The 18,846-nt window shown below is 38.7% G+C and overlaps 1 protein-coding gene across 1 annotated transcript; it reads right to left on the bottom strand.

Annotated features, from left to right (window-relative positions):
• Positions 1-4,098: 4,098 nt before the first annotated feature.
• LOC119740923 (protein ARV1-like) lies at positions 4,099-15,983 on the bottom strand. The gene is made up of 6 exons (XM_038216410.1): positions 15,758-15,983; positions 11,859-11,978; positions 10,284-10,443; positions 9,455-9,530; positions 6,503-6,651; positions 4,099-4,939 (listed from the first exon to the last, which is right to left on the bottom strand). Exons 1-6 carry the CDS (start codon positions 15,947-15,949, stop codon positions 4,815-4,817), a joined length of 822 nt encoding a protein of 273 aa, XP_038072338.1. The 5' UTR covers positions 15,950-15,983; the 3' UTR covers positions 4,099-4,814.
• Positions 15,984-18,846: the final 2,863 nt, after the last annotated feature.

Below are 18,846 nucleotides of genomic sequence, written 5' to 3'. Positions count from 1 at the left end.
GGCAATGACATATTATGATAAAAGCTAGCATTTGTGTTGTACGCTGCACTTGAAAATGGCTTAATATTTGAAAACCTTGCGCTGTCTAGTATGGGGAAAACATGAGGGTGATGCCTGGGTGGCTGTTTAGCCTGCTGGCAACCCGCCAAGCATGACGTCACAGGTCACATGGTTCATTGCCTTGTCATGAAATGTACTTTTACTCAACATGACCTGTGCTTATTGACTAAATGGTCAATTTACAGGTTTGTAAATATGCGTTTGAAAGGTGATGGTTTTTGTAAAGAATTTTTTGCATTCTGTTCAAGATAACAAATGGTGGTTGACTCTACATTTTATCGGTGACGGGCAAGTTCGTGGTGAAATTCTTTGTGTGTGATTGTAACATCTGTGTGTGAACAGAATTTACAAGTGTCAACTTATTTGTTTTAAACCAAGGTAGGCAGCTGTGCCTAGATTGAGGAGACAACAAGCTCTGGTGAAGTACTTGGCAGAATGCCAAGGTACGAACCATGGGTCAAAGGTTAAACTCTTGACCAGGGCAAATCTTGAGAAAAAAATTGTGTGCATTTTACATTCCAAGCAGTATTGGGGTCATGTAAGTCTCAAGTCCATCACAAGTCATCTTGTCTCAAGTCAAATAACGAGCTACTCTAATGAATGTTGACAAAGCAAATTAATCCTTTATTGTTCATCTCCGTTTACTTTTGACTGGACTTGTGATGGCCTTGTGATTGACTCGACCACAATACCGATTCCAAGGGTTATGAACACGTTAGAGGGTGGTTGGTTGGTGTTAGTAGCAATTGCCAAATGGTTGGGAAAAACCCTAAAAACAGTACGAGGAAAGGGTTGATAGGTGTTGCAAATAGATATAGAAGAGAAATCTTTGGAAACTTCCATTACTTGGGGTAAGTACTGCCAACTGTAAATAATTACAAATCCAAGTTGAATTGTCTGGAAGACATTCCTTACAAACACGATTATTTGTTAGAAGCTTGTGCCTTGAAGGAACGGTGTCTTTTGTGTAAAGTAGGACTTGGAACAAAGGGTAACTTGAGATAACAGTAAGCCCTCGGTAGGTTTTTGTGTACAAACCTTATAGGACATGTCAAAAAAATGATCACTATGCACTGTGTGCATGAATGGTAGATTGTGCTTTGTGATGACTTATGTGTCCCAGTGGCCACTTGTGCGTACTGGTATGGCACGAAGTATATATGACTTATTTTTTTATTCTTGACGTGTACAAATTCCTAGCGTCTTCACGTGTAATGGTCGGAGCGTCGTCAGCAATACGTTTGAATGTCTCTCCCAGTGGTCTCCTCCAACTCTCCCTTTGTAACCGTTGAGGGGGTACTTGTGAATGGAATCCATACGGGGCGTACATCGTGGGGGGGGGGGGTGTATATATCCCCCCCCCCCACTTTCTGACCCGGGGGAGGGGGATTGTGGGTATATATCCCTATTTCCCCCCCCCCCTCTTTCATTGTGGCTATTGGATCATCCCCCACTTTTTTATGACAAAAATTGCGGATTTTGAGGTATTTGTCAAACTTCCCAACAACCAAAATGTATTCAGTAGCACTGAAAAACAGAGAAAAAAAAGGATAAAAGGTTTAAGTGCGCCGTTTTGATGTTAAGGCCCATAAGCATACACAAGATGAATATCTGTGTTATGCAAATCACCCCCCGGCGTAATGTGGTCTCCAGCAAGCAAGCCTCCCCGTCCCTATTTCAAATTTCCACGGTCGAGCAATTTTTGTATTTTGATCATCCCCCATTTCCCTCACCAGCACGGATGTACGCCACCGAGTCCATAAGAAATTTGTAAATGAAAGTGTACAACTGGTGATCAGGGAAAAAAATGGAAAAAAAACACCCCAAAAAACGGAAACAACCAGCTTATTTGCAGGAATTTTTCAAAAGTCAAATGTCCAATCAGCCTTGAAAACGAGGACTTCAGTGTTCACTTTTGGGAGAAGATTTGAAACAAAAGAGTCCTCAGTGTCTTACAAAAGCTTAGCACCTAGTGCCTAAATTTGGTGGCAGCTTTGACATTTTTCAACTGCTTAAAAAAAATATAAACATGTATTTTTTGCGTATTTGTAAAATAGCCAGTCAATAATTTAATTGGCGGGGTACTGATGTGTGTGAAAAATACAAAACATGAGGTAACATTTAAACTGAAAAGGCGATTCCTCAAGATTCTGTTGAGGTTCTCCTAACCCAGCTTGAGATCATGGTTGCAAGTTCGTTCTGTTTTCTAAATATCCTTTTCTTTCAGAGATTAAGGAACATGATCAAGTTTCAGACCATTCTTTGAGTTTCCCTTAAATTTAATTCCACGTGTATACTCATTTTTGTCTAATGCCTAAAACCTGAAATCCTGAAAGGTCACACAATCAAAAAGCCTTCTTTTGAAAGGACAGTTTCTCACAGGCATATCCTTGTATACAGAATAGTTGAATATTTTGCACATCACTGATTATTTTTGTACAAATAAAAAGGAAATACCGAAAGTGAGTTTGTATTTTTGCATGTAATCCAACATCTGTCGATGTTTATATTAAAAGCATATTCAGGAAGGAAGATGTATATTTATATTGTTATAAAAACAATTGTACATTTACATTTGTTTGCATATATTTAAGCAGAACTCGTCATACTTTGTGTGAACCAAAAATAACCAGAATCTATGTCAAGTAGTTTATACAGATACAGTTTATACAAGTTGTTTCAATTTTGTAACATATTCTTTTATAGAGTAGGTAGAACATACATGTAGTAGATACATGGATGATTGTACATACAATTTACTGAGTTTTATGTTGATTATTACTAACATTGTTTCATAAAATTAAGGGATAAAGATTTTGGAGTTGGAGGAAGAATGCAGTGCAGTCAAGGTACTTGTGTTGATCACAAGTCAATCGTAAGTCAGTTGTAAGTCAATCACAAGTCACGCAGTCCCAGGTAAACTCAACCGAACTGTGACACAGGCATTCCCTTATTGTTCATCGCACGTTACTTGTTACTGGACTGATGAATTGACTTGTGATCCATCTTAAGTGCCTTGACTGCAAGACTTTTGCTTCATTTTCGCATGCAAGATGAAAATAAGGTGTTCAAAGGTGCAAAGTCAGAATTGCCCAAGGTCACAGTGGCTGAAACAATAGAAATTTTGTCAGCGCGATAACTTGAGAAATACTTTACAAATGAACTTCAAATTTGGTTTATGGATTGTCCTTGGTAATCCTAAGAAGCCTTTTGCATTTGGGGCCAAAAGGTCAAGGGTCAAGGTCACAGTGGCTAAAACAATCGAAATCTTGTATTTATTCTGAGATCATAGGGATTAGGGATTAATTCATATAAAACCTACAGAAGACACTAATGCTGTCAATGAACATTCCATGTGACCAAGGTACATGTAAGTTGATGTTAAAAGAGTGGTGTTATGTCATGGGAACAGTCACGGTTGCGGGGCATTTGTGTTTGTAAACACACCTGACTTGTTGATTCAGGTTCAGTTAAGCAGCATGAACAGTGATTTGTGACACTTCTATTTACATCGTAACATTATTTCCGATTGTCGGTAGAAATGGTAATTTCAGTTTCACCAGAAGTCAAAAGAAACATGGAAGCTAAAAATTGCTTCAGATTTTACTGCGTTTTTGGGTTCTTAGTTGCATTGATAAGAAGTAAAACACAAGTAAGATCCATTAAATTCCTCCCACTGCGAACGCAAACGTGTGTTCACCGTCGATCACTCCCATAGGCTTTGTACATGACCCCAATCGTGGACGTATGCTGGGAATCGTGGACGTTATTGTTCTCTTTTGTTCTCTGGTATTTTTCGTCCACGGTTTGAAAAGATGACCACGTACCACACAGTGTGTTCCAGCCGCACGCATCATAGGCACGTGCAGGATGTTGAACTTTTGTGCACGCATGTCGAACAGTAATCAAGGCTGTGATTGGTCGGTCAAGGCATCATGTGACTGGCTTAGTGAATCGGTCTACTGAAGGTTACAAGTCTGGAGTAAACACTTGTATATTATTTTTTTGCGCTTTCATATTTCAAATTTTTGGTCCAAGTCTTCTCGGCTTTGCATTATACAAACAAAATATTGACAGTAGCACAGAACAAGCAGCATACAAAATAACAGATAAAAAAACCTGGATTTTGGTTTTGAGCCAAATATGTTGGGTAAAGTTTATTAAACAAATGCATTGAGATTTTTGAGCGTAATATTTTATTACAATGTCTTTTAACTCGATATTTAACCATAACTCCTTTGGTGTTTATCTCGGGAACCTTTTTGAACCCTCCAAAATCCACCATTAGCAATCAAACCCTATGTATAGTAACGGTGGCTTCCTCAACCCTACAACATCATTCCAAATCCATCTATTATGGGTTGTGGTTAATCTTAGAATTGCCTTGTACAAATAAGATTTACTTCTGACCATAAGTAAGCACCATTTTATTAAACTATATTTTTTACTTCAGACAGCTGGTGTATTTCAGATATTAATATTACATACATGAAGTTGCTTGAACTTCAAAGATTATGTTGACAAGCGTAATGTTACTGCTGCCAGTGACAGAACACGTAGCATATCTTCAAGCACATTTGTGTTGATGTCAAATAAAATGGACAATATGAAAATTACTTGCATTACTGCTCTTTTGCTTATTATCGTCTGCCTTTTCATATGTAGGCTCGTCAGGTAAAGAACTTAATTTTAAGTGCTAAATATTTGGCAATTTGAGTGCATCTTGGGAAGCTATGTGAAGGTTGACTCTTTGGTCATGAAGCAAAGCTCTGCATCAAAACCCACTCCAGAAGGGGTGACAGATGGGTGGACAGATACTGTGCCGAAAACCCCAGCAAGATCAAGCTGCTTGCTAGCGCAGTATGTGAATTCATTATGACTGCAAAAAAAGAGAGAAGAAATCTTGATGAAATAACCCTAACTGAAGTTATGTGGTACCAAAGGACCTCAAACAATTTTCTACATTCAGGCATATAGGATCATTTGCATTTATCCCAAAAGTAACCTACCTAATTATTATCAGTAAGCTTACTTGGATTAAAGATCATACTGTTACTAAACACCCCGTGAAATTATTCTGTCTGGCTTGCTGTCATTTGGAAGAAATCAAGAAATGTAGGTGATTTCCAACGATCAGTCAATTGACTGATTTTTGGAAATACAAAGTACTATAGATTAAATAATGTTTCATGATCAAAACAACGTGCATGATTTTCTGTGTTTTCTCTAAAAGTGTAATATCCATTAAGCTGGACATTCAATAGTATACAAATAATGAATGTTTGTGAGTGCAATGGTAAGAATAATTTCATGAGGTGACAGATGAAATGCCGAGCGGAGTGGGACATTTTATCTGTCACCAAATGAAATTATTCTTTCCATTGCACGAACGTGAAACATTCATTATTTGTTTTATATAACACCTGATTAAATGTCCTTGTCATTTGATTGGTTGACTTTAAATAGCCAATTTATTCAGGTTAAAAACGGTTTAAAAGTTCGACAACTTCATCGTATTTATATTAATGCAAACTGTTCAACAGGTTGAGAACAATCATATTCAATTTATCTCGATTTAAAACAGCGCCACCACCAGCAGCAATGACAGTGCATTGGAAGTTCTATTCACCGTGCAATGGAACTTCCATTGCACTGTGCGCTGCGCGCCAGGCGCGCTGGTACGAATAATTCAATGGCATGTGATCAACGATCCACCAATCAGATGACGGGGATTTATTCAGGTGTTGTATAATTTAGGTTTTTTCATTATGTCATTTCATTATCTTTGGAATTTGAATGGTGTTATTATTAGAAACGAACAAAATACATGAAAGGCAAATGGTCCCGAGTTTTTTTGGTTTTCTGTGTGCAACACATCTATTGCATAAAAAAGCAAAATAAAATCAGCAACTCAAGTACTAAATCGGGTGAATGGATTAGTTTGACGCCTACTTCTGTACAATCGTATTGTAAATAAACCTTTAAAGGGAAGATACAACATTTGCAAACATCAAAGAACGAAATGATCAAATTATCACGAATAATTACTACAAGAATATGATAGATTTTCTGGGTTTTTCCAGCATCTACAAGCCCAAAACGTGAATTAAGTCAGTTTAACAATATTTTCTATAGCATACTAATCCTCCAAATCCATTTATTTCTGAAAATTACAGCAAAAGCAAATGTTGTACATTCCCTTTAAATTGCATGTTGGTAGCAGCTAAGAGCAATCGATGCTGGTGCCAATTCCGTTACCTTTCAACTAGAGAATAATACTTGGCAAAAGCAGCGGAGAACCAATCACAAGCAATAACATCACATGTGATTTTGGCTGGTAACCGGTAATACATGTACATTCTATGATTTGCAAGTTTCCGTCCTCAGCTGTTCAATGAGATTGGAACCTGGTTAAGACTGAGCAACAATAAGGAATCCTTACCTCTTAAGGCCTGTGTAGCCGATGTGAACACAAATAACCGTGTCAACCACATACAAGTCTCAATGTCTGTCGTTCCCCAGATGACCATAGGTATTACTAGTAGCTTCCCCACACAGCACAGGAGTAAAGAACGGAGAAGTAACGACGTACTGTCAATGAAAACAAATCAAAGTTTTGCAGACTGGTTCTAATTTTGCAGTTGGATTTGCGTTCATTTTTGTTTTTCACAGCAATTGCCGATGTTCTAATTTTTCAACAAAACCATGCACACGTCACGCCTAGATTGAAATTCAGCTTTTAATTTGCAAACATATGGAAATGCAACAGTATTTCCCTTTTCGTTTCATTAAAACTCATTTTACGAATCGGAATGATTAGTCTTACTTGGAGTTGTGTATCTACCTTTTTTTTTCATTTTAGATAGTAAACCCCATTTGGCCCTGGGCTGCCACAAAGGCATACATTTAAGCCGTGGCTGGAAACAGATTTGCCAAAAATTGCATTTTAACACCCTCATTATGTCAGAAAGAGGCCTTTTTATTAAGTCTTTGTAGCATTTGTTTTTGTTTTTCAGCAATCTGATGATATATTTAGAAACATTAATAACTATTCTTTATTTTGTTTGCAACATTAGTTGGCCTTCACTTTATTGCCAAGATTTGACCCATTCCTGACAACAATAGCCCTTCATGTGGGTGGTTTGAAACTGCTGATAAAACACCCGCTGGTATTGAACAATTCCTGTGTTCTGCGCCACATCGCGCACGTGTGCGCCAATTGCCATGTAAGGAGATTTTTAGCACTATGTGCGTGAGTATATATTATAGACATGGCCAAAAGGGTATGTCACAAAACATGAAGTAAATTATTGAACAAAATCATCGGGACTTTGTTAATTTTGACTTATTTTGACTTTTTCACCAAAAGATATTTATGAATGGGAATAAATATGTGCTTGGCCGGTTTTAACATGACATACCTAAAATATGAAAAACAAATTACATATTACAGTATTATGATTTCATAATAACCTGTTAAACTCAAAAGAAATGGAATCGACATCTCATACAAGCATCACGGGATGTCGATAACCTAGATACTTCTGAAACTCACTACACAACAGAAAGTGATTTTAACCCATGATTTATGGTGTAAACAATGGAACAATTGAAACTGACACGTAAACAAATATTGAGGGTTACACAGTAATAAAAACCTGTTACAATAACAAGGGAAACTAGAGCTTCGCGTTTGTTTAGTTACAAACGCAGAGTGGTCCGGCTGGCCTTTTTTCATTAAATACTGCTGAGACAAGTTATAAATTTGTTTATGTAAGAACAAAGGATCAAAAAATTAAATCCTTTCCAGTACAATCAATTTAAAAAAAGAAATCTTCTTTAAAACCCTAACTCCCCAGTCTAATTTACTAGGAACCATACCCATTCAGTCAAATTCCAACACCCACATGGGAAATTGTACACACACACTGTTGGACTTAGTTTCTGGAGGTATGCCAACCCCAGTGTAAAAGACCATCTGTTTAGGGGAACTGTACCTATCCCAACAGATTTAAACAAAACCTGCTGTTGAACTTTGATGGGTTGTGTTCGGTTAGGGTTAATTAACGGATTGATAACTTTCAGTAAACATATAATGAACACATCCAAGTTATTTCTGGCTTGATGACGTCATAAGTCAAAAACGGGAGTGAATACTGATTTAGTTCGGAGTGGATAAAAGTTCCTTGTGAAGTTAGATAACGTATGAAAATATGCAAAATATAAGTGTATGCATTAATAACACCTAACTTCCGGTTTGATGACGTCACAGTATTTGGAAGCAAAAAGTGAACATTGTAATGATTATCAATATTTGGGCTACGAAGATATGAGACAGGGATCAAATGATGGAATTAAATTGATGATGGTTTTAAATTAAAGAAACTATTAAATTAAATTAACTATTTAGTTCAAAAGATTAGCGCAAACAATGTTGTCAAAATTTGCCCTTAAATCACTTGTAATTTAATACCTGATGACGTCATGATGATGTATTTTTTTATAACATCTTGGTAACATGGTACAAGTTCACACTATGTTTTATGATCATACCATAAACCGTTCGGAAGAAATTTTGCTTTGTTTTGATTTCATGCTAACTTCTTCATTTTGAATTCACCTAACTTTGACCTTCCGGTAGCCCCGGAAGGAAAGGTCAAGCAACTTTGACTTTTAAATCAAAAATGTTTATCAAGGTATTGTCCATCAGATCACAAAATATGAACGTGATCGTTCATTTTGTTCATGAGTTATAATTGACGGAAAATTGTCATATTTTGACCAAAAATCGAATATAATTTGACACCCGATGACGTCATTGTGACGTCAGAGTAATATGCACCACTTCGGATGAGGGTCGATATATATTGAAAGTTACAAGTTCATATCATAAACCGTTAAGGAGAAAACCCGCGGAGAATTATTGTCCGGAAAAAAAAAGAAACAAAGAAGATTAATCGCAACAAATCCAAAGAGTGGTCGGGTTGTGCCCGACCACTCAAAGAAAGAAGATTTATGAGAACAAATCCAGACACTGGTCGGGTTGTGCCCGACCACTCAACAAAGATGGCAAAACAGGCATTTTGTGTAAAATGATACGTATCCGTTTGAAAAGGGAAATGGTAATACATATACATGTACTTCAATAAGATTTCTGTCTACAAACAGGTCAATTTGTTAACAGTCCAAAGTGAGTAATACTTGTCATCAAAACTAGGTTTCTGAACTTTTGCACCAATAAATCTTCAGAGCTGTCACTCTGTTTGTTCTCGGTTTCTTTTCCAAGAACAATTTATAGGACTTTTTGATTTAGTGTAACTGGGAATGTACACATCTATAAGCAAGAAAGTGCGCAATTGATTCACAAAAGAAACAAACGTGGATTCATACGTACCATATGCCCGGGGATCCTGTTATTTTTCTGTGAAGAATTGTTGATGCCACGACACCGATGAGAAAGGTACTCAGTTCTGACAAAAAAAGCCGACAGTGCAGATGTGAAAATTGTGGTAAGTTTTTATTGACGTTCCTTTTTATTTCTATGTTTCTTATAAAAAATATTGTGGTTGCATCTGAGGTAGGGTCAGTTGGTCGGCGAAAAATAAAAATCTGAAGGAAAAACAAATTGCAATTGCACCTGTATAGATGGCTAAATTAAATGATGCCAGGTGCATGTTGTCTTTAGGATTTTTTTGTATATTGCCTTTTGGTTTTTATAAAGAGTTTATCATGAGTTTATATCACTGAACAAAATAATAAAGCCATATTTGGTGAGATAGAGTTGACTTACATTATGTGCACCACACAGCTCACTAGCGTTTTGTCTGTAATGGCAGCCATGACACACCAACAAAGGTAACCATATACCCCTTATATGTTGAGAGGCAATACCCTCCCATCTTCTTGGACTGCATTGGTTGTTGTACGTTATGTGTTCCACGTAAACTGGAGTATTATTTTCCATAACTTTTTCAAATAACACAGAGCCGATTTCCTGAAGTTGAGATTCATTTTTTGTTCATAGTGTGGGTTCAATACAGGGTAAGCAGTAATACCTTTTAAGTTTGTTTTAAAAAAATTTAGGGCAAGGAAAATATGGTTGTCGAACCTGATGCCCCCTCTGTCACAATATCCATAAAATTTACCACACGCCAACCACCCTATCGCTAACCCCCTGTCCCCCACCCAGAAGATATCCCCCCCCTTGATTCTAAAATACTCACCAAGTCCTGCAATGATAAACATAACGTAGAAATGCCACTGCAGGGCAAAGAAGAGAAACTGCCTGTCTAGAAGATCACTAGCTGAGTTGAGCCTGGAACGCTGGGCCCATTTGGTGTAAGCATCACAGAGCAAACACAGAATGCTCAGCTTCCAATGGATCTACAGTGCCAAACGAAAACCAATGTCATCAAAGTAATGAATATTCTGCATTGTTAAATTAGGGAAATGAATGTTTTAATAATACAGTGTATACAATAGGGTGCATTACAGCTTCACACAACCATAGACTTTTAAAGTAATATACACCACTTGCCAACATAAAAAAAACCTACCAAATTATTGTGAAATACCTTACTTGATTGTAAGTGAATAATAGTCTCAAGAATCCTGTGACATCATGACACCTGGTGTGCTGTCATTTTCAAGATGGTTGGCTAACCATCGTAGGAAAAAAACCTGACTTTTGCAAATACTGCCCCCAATCTACCCAATTTAGTTAGTCTACATTTTTTGGTTGCAATCGGTTACACATCCGTGTACGGGTACAAGCCAGCTAGTCTGGTTCCCTGACCTGACAATTCCCTGACATCTATATATTGGTCCGTTTCGTCTGAAGTAGCGTCAGGGAACCAGACTACAAAATAGCTTTTTTTTCTAGTTTTTATCCAAGCATCTACGAACACAAAACTAGTTAGTGTTGCATTTACTATCAAATACTTAGTACCTCAAATCCATCTATTTCTGAAAATTATAGCAAAAAGCAAATGTTGTATGTCACGTTTAATACTGATTTTGAAATGATGGTTAGGGTTTTTAACCATTACTGAGATGTTTGCATGGCCAAGTGCCCATCAGATGTGTTTTCTCTAAAGCTCTGAACACACAACCAAAGGTGAGCTTTGGAGCATCCTAGTGATGGTGGAAAGCCACCCCAGTAATCACAGAAGTAGGAAAAACTGGGATCATCTATAGACCAATCAGGGGACGTACAAGGCCCCCTTCAATGGCGAAAGCATTGAGCTAGCTATTGTTCAGATGATCGGTCATGAGGCGGTTGCTTTGTACAATAGCATGCACAGTGGTTTCTCCATTGAAGGGGGCCTCGTGAGCATAAATTCATCATCTGACCGGATTCGTCTGTAAACAATTAACCTAACTCCCTAGGCATTTTTGCTAGGATGCAACCTCAATCCTGCAAAATCCTCCAACTGCCTCCATGTAAAAATAGCATACAGCCTCAATCCTCCAAAATCCTCCGTTATTTTTTGAATGGTCCTTGGAGGGGTGACCACTGCCTCAATCCTGCAAAATCCTGCAGCAATCATTGTCAATATGTTGAGGCAGAGCCAGTGACATCCTGGAGCAGTGCAGAGGATTTCAAGTATAATATAGGCCTAAATGTATGCACAGCTGAGCATAAACAACACAAGGTCCTGCCCAAGACCTTGACACAGTGCATCCTCCAAAATTAGCCACACACTTTTGCCACATAGCCTCAATCTTGCAAAATCCTCCATTTTGCAAAGAGGATTTTGAAGGATTTGGGAAGATTAGGGTTAAGGATTAAGACTCACGTTGCTGTTGGTGTTGAACAAGATGTGCCTATAGGCCTGTGGCTTGTACAGCAGCGCATCCAGAAGAATGATGACAGGATCAAACTCCACGTACTTATCCACAACTTTGCTGCAGTTTTCCTGGTCATATTGAGAGATGTGGAAAGCGGAGTTGAGTTTCAAAGCCGTAATTTGGGTCATTTCAGTTCCAGGGAAAAAGGTGATTGGGGGAGGTTGGAGGGGAAGGGGGAGATCTTTTGAATATAAACTAATGATTTGTTTTTTAAACTATAATTTGCAAGTTTTTATTTTTGTTTACTTCTATATATAACTTCTTGCCAGGCCTCAATTTTATTTTTCTAAGAAAGCAGGTGAAAAGTAATGCATAATGTTTTATTTTCAATCACTGAGACTGAAACATGATAGATTTCATTGCAAATATCAATTGCAAAAAAGAGCAGTTTAGATTTATAATTCAGGGAAGACAACTTTTCAGTAAATTTGGCAAGCATCAATATTTGACAAAATTTGAGGCCCATTTATTGGGATAAAGAAAGTAGCCTACACTGTATTGTCATTCAAAATGAAAATTCAACATATTAACCCTAACAGAACTCAACCCATCAAACCCCAAATGCATATTTTGTTGGAATCTGTCAGGATGGGTACAGTACCCCTAAACTGACAGTCTTTTACGTTGGGTCGGCACACCTCCAGAATCAAAGTCAGAAATATGTTTGTGCAGTTTTCCATATGGTGTTGGAATTTGCCAGGATGGGTGTGGTTCCTAGTTAATCATGCTAGGGAGTTAGGGTTAATGTGTACAGTGGCAATGGCTACGACAGCCGTAATGCGATTTCAACTGTTATCTTTACGGCTTTGCAAAAACACCACTGCAAATATATATCACATTTATAACTGCCCTTCCAGCTAGAATGCTTCGGTAGCTCGATTGGTTAAACAGTGGACTACAATGTCAAAGATTCCAGGATCAAATCTGTGCTTTGTTTTGGAAAGAATGTAGTATCCAGACGCCACTTCTTTGGTTGTGTACAAAGTCTATGGAGAGTCGAGTGCATTTTCAAAGTATTTTCAAACAAAATTGGAAATGTTTCCAAGTCCCACATTGACATGTTTTCAACATTTTTGCAACAACTTTTTTTTTTTTTAATATCTTCTTTACTTTTATGTTTTCAATCAAATCCTAGGCCTAGCTACTTGTATTTTTTTTTTTATTGAAGTAGGTCTAACGTTCATGACGTTAGATTACATTTTTTTCTTAGTGATCCGTGGCTTTGGAATAAAGTCTGAGAACCATTCGGTTGATAGTCTGGTTCCAAGAGCCAAAGATCCTGACGTTCAATATTGTGGTAATCATTATCTATAGGAACCGGTTCCTATGTAAGGTTAAAAGACTCACCAAAACAGCTGACTAAATGACACTCAAAATTGACATTCTGATATTTCTTGACACATTTGAACAGCTGTAATGACACCTTCTTAAATGTAAGCAGGTTTAATTTTGTGGAAAGAGGGCATGGCTTTCATTTATGAGGGAATTACGGGGTAAAAGACGATGATGACAACCAGAAAACAGACTCGAAAACCAAGATGGCGACAGTAAGAGCTCGACGCAATGAAAGCTCGATGCTGATTGGCTGTTTAAAAAACAATTTGATTTGTTTAATCAGCCAATCAACATCGGGCTTTCACTGTGTCAGGCTTTCAAGAGTGTTTTGAGAACTACAACGTGCGTGCACGTCTAACGTCTGATTGCAAAAAAAAAAGGTTTAAAAGTCACATTTTCTTTGAAAGTGCGTGTCAAAATTACAACAAACATGAGTTAATATGAAGAAAAAGAGTTTTACTTTTAGCCTCCAAAGTCAATGAAAGTCAATTTCGGTAGGTCTACTGGACAGTGTCTCTGCAACAGTGAGTTTTGAACGGAATTCGTAAAAAATAGAGGTGTCCTAAAGATAGCCCCATAAATGTAGCCAATTACTGGACTACCTCCGTAAATAAAGGCCAAACTTGCAACATATGTAACCGAAAATGTAAAACTTTGTCAAATTTGGATTTTGACATTCAGACTTTATTTGTAGTTTATTTATGCTTCAGAAGCACACTAACCCTCTTTATCAGTTTATAGCGATAGAAAATCAGTCCCCTCTTTTTCAGACATCTACTCGTATACTGGGCCACCACTCATATTCCCTCATATGCCCTGAAGAGTACCAAAAGTTGTAAATCCGATGAAGGAACACCATTTAAAGAGTGCAAAATTTCTAATATTAATAATATAATAATAGTTTATCTTTTTCTGTCACGGCTAGTCATAGACTTTGTCATGTTTACCAACATCCTAGCTGGAGTTACCCAGCCCTGAGTTTTATCATTGGGTTGTCATCTACAACCCAATGATAAAACTCTGGGCTGGGTAACTCTAGCCCCACTAGTGTGGCCGTCGGTATGCTGCGCTGAACCTTTGGCCACACACCGTGGTACCGCGCGCTACTGAGGACGAAGTTTTCATAAAAATTCAGGGCAGTTTCTTACATTCTCAGTTTCTTACTTTCTTATGGTTGTATTCTATGATGTCTCACCTGTCACTTCTGGGATGCTTAGGTCTAATGATGTTCCATTTTCCGAGATATTCTTCAATCTTTCTGGAGCCCATATGCACTCGTGAAACGTCTGGTGGTGGCAGCCATTTTGAATGTGACAAGAGATGACCTCAAGCTGTGACGTCGCGTTTATGCAAATTGCTTGTCGAGCGCGCGAGGGCGCGAGTTGCAAATGCGACGGCTGTTTTCTGTGCCGTAGATCCTGAATAGAGATCGGTGCACGTGGCCCCCTGACGATAAATGCATGGTACAGGAAACAGCCGTCGCATTTGCAACTCGCGCCCTCGCGCGCTCGACAAGCAATTTGCATACACGCGACGTCACAGCTTGAGGTCATCTCTTGTCCCATTCAAAATGGCTGCCATCACCAGACGTTTCACGAGTGCATATGGACTCCAGAAAGATTGAAGAATATCTCGGAAAATGGAACATCATTAGACCTAAGCATCCCAGAAGTGACAGGTGAGACATCATAGAATACAACCATAAGAAAGTAAGAAACTGAGAATGTAAGAAACTGCCCTGAATTTTTATGAAAACTTCGTCCTCAGTAGCGCGCGGTACCACGGTGTGTGGCCAAAGGTTCAGCGCAGCATACCGACGGCCACACTAGTGGGGCTAGGGTAACTCCAGCTACCAACATCCCAATTAGGGGTAATCCTTACTTTTAGGACCCCGTTCCTATAAGGTTAAAAGACTCACCAAAACAGCTGACTAAATGACACTCAAAAGTGACATTCTGATGTTTCTTGACACATTTGAACAGTTGGCAATGACACCTTCTTGAATAACAGCAGGTTTAATTTTGTAAAAAGAGGGCAGGGCTTTGATTTATGAGGGGTTAAAGACGACGATGACAAACAGAAAATATATATAAAAAGCAAGATGGCAAACTGCAAAAAAAGGCAGAAAAGTCACATTTTCTTTGAAAGTGCTTTCAAAATGACAACTAACATGAGTTTATCTGAGGAAAAAAAAACTGCTTTAGCCTGCAAAAGTCACTTCGGTACTGGACAGTCACCTGCAAAAGTCAGTTTTGAACAGAACTCATAAAAATAGAGGTGTCCTAAAGATAAGGATTACCCAATTAGGAGGTCAGAGTGGTGGCCCAGTACATGGAATTCTTTCCAATAAAAACTTGACAGAGTTCTACATTTTCGGGTAAATGTTCCAAGTGTGGATTTTTTTTTTTTTTTTACAGAGTCAGTCCGGTAAAAACTGGCCACATTTAATTATCTGATTATGGGGCTATCCTGTCCGGAAACTGGGCTTCTTGACAAATTCATAAAATCTTACACAGTGCGCGATTTTAATCACTCCTCCGCTGTAAATCTTGTACAATGCAGTGGCATACGTTCCACATTCTATACACAAATATCTGTTGAGATTTGTGTGTGTGGTACATGTAGTTTTGCTTTTCATATTTGATTCAACTAACTTCTCTTCGCTTCCCATGGGCGCTGACATCTTGGATTTCCATGTAAGCATTTTTAAACGTTGGTGGCGCTGTAAATAAATAGTGGTCCATTTTTTTTCTCGTCCAATGTGAAAATAGTCTGACGATCAGATGATAGGTCACTGAAATATTCCTATTTTACATTGGGTAGCACATGGAACCAGACCGACAAAAGTACAAAAAAGTAGTCAGTCAAAAACCTCGATAGCTCTGTGCTGTGCATGTTGTGTGTGTGGCGCAGGATACAAACGTTCACTCTCAATTTTTGCCAACACTTTGCGGCATGTTTGGTTGAACTGAGCTTTTCTGAATAGGCCGACTTGAGTAAAAGGGTTCAAGAGAAGTCTGTCTTTAGAGGTGAGTACTGTTTTTTTCCTTTTTACTTTTTTTGCTAAACAACAATGCAGCTGTTATGCAGGAGTGCAGTCATGGCAGTGCAACTGCAACTGTGCAAGTGCAATGCAGAAAGAATGGAAGACTCGCAAGTCATTATTATATTAAATCGGGAAAGAGCTGGTATTTTCGACCGGATGAGAATTTGACCGCCCGTTACTAATTGCTAAATAAAATGCACATAAACTACACTAGCTCTACTGAGTGGAACGTTGAATTACGGGTACCCCTCCATATAGCCCCACTAGTGTGGCCGTCGGTATGCTGCGCTGAACCTCTAGCCACACACCGTGGTACCGCGCGCTACTGAGGACGAAGTTTCATAAAATCTGCGGTCCGTTTCTTACATTCTCAGTTTCTTATTTTCTTATGGTTGTATTCTATGATGTTTCACCTAACACTTCAGGGATGCTTAGGTCTAATGATGTTCCATTTTCCGAGATATTCTTCAATCTTTCTGGAGCCCATATGCACTCGTGAAACGTCTGGTGATGGCAGCCATTTTGAATGGGACAAGAGATGACCTCAAGCTGTGACGTCGCGTTTATGCAAATTGCTTGTCGAGCGCGCGAGGGCGCATGTTGCAAATGCGACGGCTGTTTCCTGTGCCGTAGATCCTGAATAGAGATCGGTGCACGTGGCCCCCTGACGATAAATGTATGGTACAGGAAACAGCCGTCGCATTTGCAACTCGCGCCCTCGCGCGCTCGACAAGCAATTTGCATAAACGCGACGTCATAGCTTGAGGTCATCTCTTGTCCCATTCAAAATGGCTGCCATCACCAGACGTTTCACGAGTGCATATGGGCTCCAGAAAGATTGAAGAATATCTCGGAAAATGGAACATCATTAGACCTAAGCATCCCAGAAGTGATAGGTGAAACATCATAGAATACAACCATAAGAAAATAAGAAACTGAGAATGTAAGAAACGGACCGCAGATTTTATGAAACTTCGTCCTCAGTAGCGCGCGGTACCACGGTGTGTGGCTAGAGGTTCAGCGCAGCATACCGACGGCCACACTAGTGGGGCTACCCTCCATACAAACGCTCCACCGATTTGCCATACTTTGGTGACGGCGTCACAGTAGCATAGTCACATACCCACACGAGGACAAAAAGACCCCCCAAAAACCGGTAAAGAGAATACAAATGAGAGAGACAATTATCCTGGATTGATCTACACATTCATGACATTCCATCAGACCCCTTACATTGTTCCCAAACAGCGAAAATTTTGAAGAAAAACAGCAACATAGTCTGAAAACTTACAGCTCAATGTGTTCACCGTGAGGCTCAATCCTTGCACCGGTTTGCGGAATGAGGGCGTCTGACGGACGTCTTGTTGCTCGATCGAAGAAAAACAAGTCGCGCTTTATCAACGACTGTTTCGTGTAATAATGTCATTTCGAAGAAATTTGCCAAAATATGAAGACCCATACGAACGTGTAGAAATACGATTTTAACGTTAACTGCTGGACAAGTCTGCTCCATGTGACGCATGCGCTTTATCAACGACTGTTTCGTGTAATAATGTCCTTTCGAAGAAATTTGCCAAAATATGAAGACCCATATGAACGTGTAGAAATACGATTTTAACGTTAAGTGCTGGACAAGTCTGCTCCATGTGACGCATACGATTAAGGTTGTCACTTGGACAGATTGACGGCTGTTTCATGTCGCATCCCAGATCCCGTGGGGAGGATGGCTACTAGTACATTATCCTTTTTGTACATAAGACCTATGGATTGTCTTTGTGGTGAACTTAATTGATATCCCAGTTCACCAACAAGATCAGCAAGGATGTTTTTCATGCTGGCCTTTTTTTCTTATTTTTCCCCTGATTTTTACAGTACTAGTAGCAGGTGTAAGCTAGAGCATGAAGAGCAACTGTTCAATTTTGTTAATAAATGGCACAAACAAGAGGTCAAAAGTGTAATGACTGCATTTTTTTACTTAATTATAAATAAATTGGATATTCAAGTGAAAAAGACAAGAATATTCTTTAATGATGAATTCAATTTTACCTGTTTTTGTTACTTTTTATTTATTTTTTAATTTAAATTAAAGAAAATAACTAAGTACAAGAACTAAAATAATGTTTTTTTACATTTTTGCTTAGGAATTCCTTGTATTTATAAAGTAGGTCTTTGTTATTTGTTCAGAAAAATAAAAATCGCGGCGAGAAGTGCGGTGATGAGAGAGGATAGGACTGGAAACTTGTCAAAAACGATGTCTATTTTAGCTAAGACTTGGCTAAGTCTGGGTTGCGCTCGGTCTGTGCCCATATAGTAAATCCACTCACAGCGCATATCGCATACGTCCTTACACTACAGTACATAATGCGCGCCCTCATGTGTCGAATCCGGACCATCATGTTAAAAACGTACATGTACGGTACATGTTATTTTTAAGTGATGCAGCAACCCAGACTTGGTCAATCTGCCAAGCGTACGCGCTGATTTGTTCCACGTTTGTACACAGTCTATGGAAATTAATTTTCGCTGTGATTGGCTTCTACCGATTTCGGTCAAGT

Source organism: Patiria miniata, unplaced genomic scaffold (assembly GCF_015706575.1).
Source record: "Patiria miniata isolate m_02_andy unplaced genomic scaffold, ASM1570657v1 HiC_scaffold_5, whole genome shotgun sequence".
NCBI classification, from domain to species: Eukaryota; Metazoa; Echinodermata; class Asteroidea; order Valvatida; family Asterinidae; genus Patiria; species Patiria miniata.
The sequence above is the reverse complement of the archived record's forward strand: the minus strand, read 5'-3'. Positions and strand labels throughout refer to the sequence as shown.

What these genes read in the sequence shown, in the direction of transcription:
- LOC119740923 (XM_038216410.1), bottom strand. Translation starts at nt 15,949, where the DNA reads ATGCTTACATGGAAATCCAAGATGTCAGCGCCCATGGGAAGCGAAGAG. An exon ending in TGATTAAAATCGCGCACTGT is followed by an intron (nt 11,979 to 15,757) that starts GTAAGATTTTAT and finishes CAATATGACCAG; the next exon opens with GAAAACTGCAGCAAAGTTGT. An exon ending in GTTTATCATTGCAGGACTTG is followed by an intron (nt 9,531 to 10,283) that starts GTGAGTATTTTA and finishes TTTTTTTGTCAG; the next exon opens with AACTGAGTACCTTTCTCATC.